Here is an 8,579-nt window from a genome sequence, read left to right as displayed (position 1 = left end):
GGAGAAACACTATTACTTAGAAGTGGCTGAGATGAGCCAAGACCTAAACTAGGCGCCTTGATTAATATTTACTAAGCTAAATGGGTGCTAGTTACTTATATATCCATTATCTCCATAACCATTGAAACAAACTTACAAGTTGAAAAGGCAGCCATTATCTCCATTTTATAAATACAAAAGACACAGTTTTGTAAGGTTAGATGTCTTTATAAGGTTGTAAGTGCAGTGAATGACAAATTTATTACTCACATCTAATGCTCTCAGTTTGCTTCTCAGGAGGGGTCCGATTGGTGATCTATAATTACTAAGCACTTTGCAGTTTGACTAAGTAAAATATGAGGGCTGAAAGACTGCATCATGCTAGGAACTACAACTTTTGCAAATGGGAATCAAGAAATCAGTATTACTTATATGATGTAATACAATTTGGGAAGGAGGTATAGCAAATAGAAAAAAAGTAAATGATGAATTAGAAATCACTGAAGCATGAAACTTGATTGAAATTACAGTTCTTCAGACTTTATTAACACAGCCAAAGGTAAGAAATGTACATGACAAGATGTAATATTCTATGTGAAAAAAAAGTTGCTAGCATCATGCACCTTGCAACATCCTTAGCACCATGTTGAGACATACAACTTTTTTTTTTTTAGTCTATGTGGTGCAATGCATCTGGTTTCACAGACCACTGGCTTTTTGCTGAGCCGCACTCAAGGATGACTGTGGCTATGGTAGCTAGGTTCACACGTTGAAGGCTGCTTCTTCCGTAACAGGACGGTGTATGTAAATAGCATCAAGCAAACAGCAGAGATGCTGGCCTTAACGAAAGATAAGCTGGAAAGCTACCAATTGCTCAGACATTAGGAGAGACAACCTTCAAAAAGATCCAAGAGGGCTTTGGTGAAGTTCTCAGGCAGACATCTAGCAGCCAATGCCAGCCAGCAGGCCTATAATAGGCATAGGAGACCTCTGGGTGCTGCCTGCTCCAACTTAACTGTAAATTGCAGCTAGAGCACTAGGCATACTCTGTGGATGGCAGTGATCTGAGCTAATGGCTGGCTGCCATGACCCAGTAAAAAGTAACTGAGGCAAAAATCTGATTTTAGAGAAGAGAGTATTTCCATGTATCCAAATCTTCTAGACCTGTCTCTTATACACATCTAGATGTGTATAAGAGACAGAGTCTGGCTCTATCGCCCAGGCTGGAGTGCAGCGGCGCGATCTCAGCTCACTGCAAGCTCCGCCTCTCGGGTTCACGCCATTCTCCTGCCTCAGCCTCCTGAGTAGCTGGGACTACAGGGGCCCGCCACCACACCCGGCTAGTTTTTTGTATATTTAGTAGAGACGGGGTTTCACTGTGTTAGCCAGGATGGTCTCCATCTCCTGACCTCGTGATCTGCCCGCCTCGGCCTCCCAAAGAAAAGGTTCAAACTTTTAAACCGGGTTTACCCAGATAAGCAGCACTAGGTCCCTTGCCCCAAAGCCATTCTGCATTCAGGGCAGGGAGCTAACCCCTCAGTCAGCTAAACTGGAATTCGTGTGGCTCAAAGATCACCTCCATCACATGTGCCACTTTGATTCTAGCTGGTTTAACTCACAGAAGAAACCTTAACAGGAGGTAGGTCTCTGAATCCTAGGCAATTCCAAAACAAGAAGCAATGGAAGCAGCTCCTAGGCACAGAATTGAAGGGGTGTACTTGAAAAGAATATTGACAATAGGCTGCTAAATGGCACCTGCACTCTATTCAGTCCCTAGCACCTCAAAGAATAATGAAAAGTATAAAATAGGCTGAGTGGGGAAGAGAGATACTTCATAATAAAAAGTAATGACCAGCCAGGCACAGTAGTTCACACCTGTAATCCCACCTCCTTGGGAGGTCAAGGCGGTGGATCACCTGAGGTCAGGAGTTTAAGACCAACCTGGCCAATATAGTGAAACCCCATACCTACGAAAAATACAAAAAATTAGCCCGTCATGGTGGCACACGCCTGTGAGGCACAAGAATCACTTGAACCTGGGAGGGAGAGGTGAGCTGAGATCGCACTACTGCACTCCAGCCACGGCAACAGAGTGAGACTCCATATCAAAAAATAATAATAATAATAATAATAATAGTAATGACTGGGCTGCTGTCCAAAATTTCTAAATTGCAAGAAGGAAATAATGTTTTAAATGTCATGCCCCAAAAAGAGAAGACAGTATACATAAAGTAGATTTTTAGGCCAGATATAGTAAATGCATAGTATCAAAATTAACTTCATTTCTCCCAAATTAGTTTAAGTCCATAGGTCATAAATTCTAGCTAATGCACACATATGAGCATCTTGGTAAGGCTCAAATCAAGATTTTCTCCATCTCCCTCCTTCACTCAGATACCATGTAATTTCTTCTGTGGCTTCGGTGACATACAGATACTGGGTTGTAGAAACACAATTTTTGCTGAGAAAATTGCTCTGAGATAACTGCTTTCAGAGCTAAGCATTGGCTTATTTCCTAAATTTGGTGGAAGCTGTGAAATCTTGTATATCTTGTTACATCTTTGACTTCCTAAAATTGAAGCTCAGCCGAGGCTTCAGTTAAGCGACTATGACTTTAAGAGCCAGGATGGAATTATTGTCTTCCCAGTGAGAAGCAGCTCGAGACGCAGCTGCTTAAAGGAACCACACCTCTCCCCAGGTCTTCCAAACACCTTGGCTGAAATTCGGTAGAAGCAGAAAAAAGGGAGAGATAATTTCCTTGGATTTTTAACTCACTGGACACTAGATAATTTGATTTCAGTCTTGAATTACTTTGAATTTTATCTTCAGATTTTAACTGGCAGGGAAATTTAACATTTAGGTATTATTTATTCCTGTGAATTTGACACTAGAAAGTTTATTCAAATTTTATCATCTTCATGTTTATCATCTTTATGCTGGCATTTTATTACCAGCGTATCTTATTTATTCTCATTCTAGAATTCTCATTGTAGAATCCCTTATACACCATGTTGGACAACGTGGTTGGGCATAAGTTGGAATGCGAGATAGAATAAAAAGATAACTTTTTTATTTGTCAATGGAGTTTCCTTGAAGTTGAAAATGTACAGTTCTGACCCATTTTATAGCCTACCGGGGACAAAATATAAAGAACCCACCAGAGATAGGAGGAGGATACACAACAGAACCTCAATTGGTACTTTCAGAGTAGATTTTGGAAAGTGGATCAGGACCATCCCGAATGATGTCTTACCTCCTCCCTTAGGGGTAATGGCCCCATGCCTGCTTGACCATAGTTCAATGACTTAAGCCAAATGTGTTAAGAAAGCATGAGTTTAGAGATCATTTGGAAAAGATTGCTTATTCCCCAAACCTTATAATGTTTTCTTTTGTCTTGTTTTTGCTGTCTTAAAAGCTTTAAATTTGTGGTTTTTAATATATGCAAAGAGCTCCTCTAGCTGTATTCTTCATTTGTTCTTTTAAAGAATTAGTTTTTAAAAGACAAGTAACTTTTCAATGAAAAAGGAAATGTAAGGAAGTTAAGACTGCTTTTTTTTTTTTCCTTAAAATTTTTCACCTGTAGCCAGGCGCAGTGGCTCACGCCTGTAATCCCAGCACTTTGGGAGGCTGAGGGAGGCAGATCACGAGGTCAGGAGATCGAGACCAGCCTGGCTAACGTGGTGAAACCCCATCTCTATGAAAAATATGAAAAATTAGCCTGGCATGGTGGCGGGTGCCTATAGTCCCAGCTACTCAGGAAGCTGAGGCAGGAGAATCGCTTGAACCCAGGAGGTGAAGGTTGCAGTGAGCCAACATTGCACCACTGCACTCCAGCCTGGACAACAGAGTGAGACTCTGTCTCAAAAAAAAAAAAAATTCACCTGTAGTTCCATGCACAAGAGCCAGCTTTTAGTCCACTACACAAACATGAATCTCTCTACTCTTGGTGTGTTATGACATTTTAATCACCTGTGACAGAAACTGCAGCCCAAATCACACTACAAATTCGGACGGCCCACTAAAATGGATGGAATTCTTAGGCCTACAAAACTTCTAATATCATTCTGCACTATGTCTTCGCTGGGGCTGCATGTTAACCCTTCAATCACTTGTCAAGCTCTTAGGCGCTTTATGGAAAACAATAAATTTTAAAATCCAAAATCTAATTTATTAGCAACACATACAGGCATATGAGTCTTACCACTGTGATTGCTAAACTCTAACGTAATATCTAAAGCCAGAATGGACTGAACATTTTAGATAAACACAGTTAATAATTCTTTTGCTTGAATGAAGGAAGTCCAAAAATATCACATGGGTGTTTTACACTTGATCCGGTCTGCATGCCGCAGCTCATCTAGAACATTTCTGATGTTCTCAACACAAACTTCTCCTCTGTGATGCTTTTTTGATGCGAGATTCCATACATTTTCAAATTCTTCATCAGAAAGCTTGACACCAATGTTACACAATATCTCTGCAATCTAGAAAAAGGCATTTAAAATAAATAGGCCATTATTTATATGTTTTAAAATTTGTAATGAAAAATATCTTTATAATATCTAAGACTATGGATATTTTTTCCAAAAAGTATGTGTGTGTATATATTTGTGTGTGTGCATGTGCTTGTGTGTGTGTGTGTGTGTGTGTGTGTGTATATATATATATAAAAAAATAAGGAAATATCAAAATTCTAATACTGTCAGCTCAGGAATAATTTTGTTATTATAAACATGAGGGTGTTCAAATACACTAGCCAATATATAAAGTTACTTTCAACTTTAAATGTCTCATTATTTTAAGGAGAGGTAGCAAAATTCAAGTAAAAAGGGTGAAAAAAGTAAAGAAGACTTGCTAGGTTTGAGTTTCATTTCAATCATTTATTGTCATTTTGGTCTTGTGTATGTCACCTAAGCCACTTGAACATTAGTTTTGTTTGTTTATTTATTTATTTATTTATTTATTTTTGAGACAGAGTCTCGCTCTGTTGCCCAGGCTGGAGTGCAGTGGCGTGATCTTGGCTCACTGCAGCCTCTGCCTCCTGGGTACAAGTGATTCTCCTGCATCAGCCTCCTGAGTAGCTGGGATTACAGGTGTGTGCTACCACACCTGGTCAATTTTTTTCTATTTTTAGTAGAGATGAAGTTACACCATGGTGGCCAGGCTGGTCTTGAACTCCCGACCTCAGATGATCCACCCACCTTAGCCTCCCAAAGTGCTGGGATTACAGGCATGAGCCACTAGGCGTGGCCAAGTTTTATATTCTTTATAATACGAACATTTATAAAATGTATCTAACTGGCCTGTTGGAACTTTAACTACGTGTGCAAATGGCAGACAGCTAGTGTACTCATGATTAAGAGAGTACACTAAAAGCGGAGCACACTGAAAACCAGCAACCTTTGGTTACTAATAATCCCTCTACAGTGATAATTATTAAAACAGATGAAGGTGGGGAAAAACATGCTTCTTATGTCTTAAGAAAAATATCAGAAAAGAAAGTAAGAACTAGTAGTGGGAATAAAATATGTGAAAACAAAATTTTTAAATGAAACTAAACTTAAAAAGAAGCAGCATTTACTATGAAGTATTCAGGAAAAAAAAAGGAGGGGGGGGGAATGAAAAGGTTAGACAGCGAATAGCCAAAGAAATAAAATAGTTGCCGAATACATCTATTAAACAGAATCTCAACAATTAATCCCCTAGAAATGATGTACCCTTGTGGGAAATTAGTGTAATTAAATACAAATTAAGTACTATTCAAATACAAATCAAATTCTGAAATTCAGAAGAGCAGAGCTGCTAGCAACTGCAGCTATAAAGCAAAAACACAATACCCTATGCATAGCTGGTAGTTCCCCACCCACAGGTAGTTTAAAAAGGCCCCTGCAGAGTGAGCTCCGGAATGGTTTGATTCAGTCTTGAGCATCCCCTACCTTCTCCTCTGCTTCCTCCCCTACTCCTCGGGAAACTTTGCTCCAGTGGTTTGGCATTCTGTCAGTAGTATGCTGACTACCTAACACGTCTACTGAAATCTATCCATCCTCAAGTCAACGTTATTATTCCAAGCAGGTCTTTGACTTCTTACTTTTTGCCTAGAATTGTGGGATAAAGGATGACTTCCTAGTTAAAAGAATGTTTAGGCATTATGAAACAAGCAGGAGATTTCTGTTTCTTTTGGAAACCCTAAAGTTCTATTTCATAGGCCTTTTAGAGTGATTGAGGGAAGTGAAAACACAATCAGGAGGTTTTCTTCTTCGATCCGCAGGAAGGATACCGGGTTCCTCCTTTGGAGCCAGGCATCAGCCTCTGTCCCCCCTTCCTCTCTGCCCTGCCTCCATGTGAAAGAATTGCTGGAATGCGTCTGCCATTAATTTGGTTAGTATTTAATAAGTTTCCAAGCCATCAATCCTTCATCTGAAGTCTGAGAAGGCATCGTATGTCTTTTCCTATATCATTTCTAGCTCCAGCTATGAAGGTTCTGAAGAAGCAAGTACTCCCTGAATTACACCTGCTTTCCATAAGCACAGATGTAGACAGGCTAGTCTAACTGAGCACTGCTATAAATCTCTAGCCCTCAGCACCCCAGTGGCTATTCAGACCTAGCCGGTTCTATAACCCTGGCTTTATAACCCATCTACAAAGAGGATCATCTCGGATATGGCATCATGTTTTCTGAGTCAAAAATAAATAAATAAATAAATAAATAAGACAGATGTATGACTACCTGGGGTGTGGCAACAAGACAGAATATTTTAAATCAATGCTTGTCACAGATAATCTGAGACATATGATACCAGTGGACAAGAAGGGTGGCAGAGTGACCATCTTCATGCCCACTCTTAGTTCTAGAGGCCCAAGGCCATCAGGATGCTTACATAAGGAAGGGATTGATCCTGTTCCTTTTCTCAACTAGAATAGTATCAAATGTTTTAGAAAAATATTTTTCTTCTTTACATGGACCATATTGAATGCACAATATGAATTTACTATTCCTATCACAGTCTAAATTCTACCTCAAGAATTGTACCAGATGTCACAACCAAGTTGAGCATTATTCATCAAGAATCCTATACTTGGGGATCCTGTAGACTTTTGTAAATATAAAAACCCAAGTTTTGAAAAGTCTAAAATAGTAGTCGTTGATAGATAAAACATTTCCATTTTTGTATGCTCATATGTTATACCTCTTCTTTTGATCTGGTCTTGAAGAAGTCTCTTTCAAACACTCCTTTCTGGGCAAAGATGGTAGGATATAATAGTGAATACGCACTACCTTCTTCACCATAATTAGTTCTGTCACTGATGCGACGAATTCGGGGAGCAGGAATGTCAGATCGAATGGTTGGAACTCCACAAATGGGGTAACCTAGGTCATTGATGAGGAAAGAAAACCGACATTCTAAAACAAAGCTGTGTAACACAGCCACCAGTCACATGTGCATACTGAGCACTTAAAACGTGGCTAGAAAGAATTTTGGTGTAATCCAAATGTAAAATTCAAACATTTTAGTACAAAAAAGCAAAATATTTAATAATTTTTATATTGATTAGTTATTGAAATAATATTTTGAATATATATAGTATTAAAATAAATTTCACCTGTTTCTTTTTTTTTTAACATGGCTTTTTTTTTTCTTTTTCTTTTTCTTTTTTGAGACAGAGTCTCACTCTGTCACCCAAGTTAGAATGCAGTGGCCTGATCACAGCTCACTGCAGCCTTGAACTCCTGGACTCAAGTGATCCTCCCACCTTAGCCTCCCAGGTTGCTGAGACTACAGGAGTTTGCCACCATGGCCAGCTAATTTTTGTAATTTTTGTAGAGACAGAGTCTCACTATGTTGCCCAGGCTGGTCTTGAACTCCTCACCTCAAGTGATCCTCCCACCTTGGCCTCCCAAGGTGCTGGGATTACAGGCATGAGCCACCATGCCCAGCATGATTTTCTTTAATGCTAAAAAGTTTGTAAATGCACAGATGACTTCAATTTTATTTCTACTGGACAACACAGTGTAAAGAGAGTAACAAGATTTCATTACTCTAGAATATATAGCATGTCTATAAAAATCCAGTTGAGAAAAATATGTAAATCCTCAGTCATGTCCTTATTCCAATGACGTGATCTTGATCAACATAAAATAGTTTTTCTAAATCACCAATATTCATCATGCTTCATATTGATATATGGATGTTATAGGTTGAATTGTCTCCTCCCAAAACATATATGGTGAAGTCCTAACCTCCACTACCTCAGAGTGTGACGTTATTTGGAAATAAGGTCATTTCAGGTGTAATTAATTAAGATGACATCACACTGGAGTATGGTGGGCCCCTAACCTAATATGGCTAGAGTTCTTGTAAAACGGAGAAATGTGGACACAGACATGAAAATGGGGAGAACACCACGTGAAGATGAAGGCAGAGATCAGGGTGATGCTGAAGGAGCCAAGTGGTGCCAAAGACTGCTAGTAAATCATCAGAAACCAGGGGAGAGGCATGGACAGATTCTCCTTTACAGTCCACCAGAGGAACCAATCCTACTGACACCTTGCATTTCAAGCCTCCAGAATTGTGAGACCATAAAATTCTGATAAGACACCG

The 8,579-nt window shown here is 39.4% G+C and overlaps 1 protein-coding gene across 1 annotated transcript in view; it reads right to left on the bottom strand.

Moving 5' to 3' along the window:
• Positions 1-4,125: 4,125 nt before the first annotated feature.
• The window catches only part of EFHB (EF-hand domain family, member B), a 56,409-nt gene continuing 51,955 nt past the window's right edge, over positions 4,126-8,579 (bottom strand). Inside the window, exons 12-13 of the mRNA XM_011968451.1 lie at positions 7,167-7,348; positions 4,126-4,463 (exon numbers count right to left, since the gene is read on the bottom strand). Of these exons, the coding sequence (XP_011823841.1) occupies positions 4,290-4,463; positions 7,167-7,348 (356 nt within the window). The 3' untranslated portion in view covers positions 4,126-4,289. The remainder of the gene's footprint in view (positions 4,464-7,166; positions 7,349-8,579) is intronic.

This window comes from Mandrillus leucophaeus, unplaced genomic scaffold, assembly GCF_000951045.1.
Source record: "Mandrillus leucophaeus isolate KB7577 unplaced genomic scaffold, Mleu.le_1.0 Scaffold843, whole genome shotgun sequence".
Lineage (NCBI taxonomy): Eukaryota > Metazoa > Chordata > Mammalia > Primates > Cercopithecidae > Mandrillus > Mandrillus leucophaeus.
This window is presented reverse-complemented; position numbering and strand designations above follow the sequence as displayed.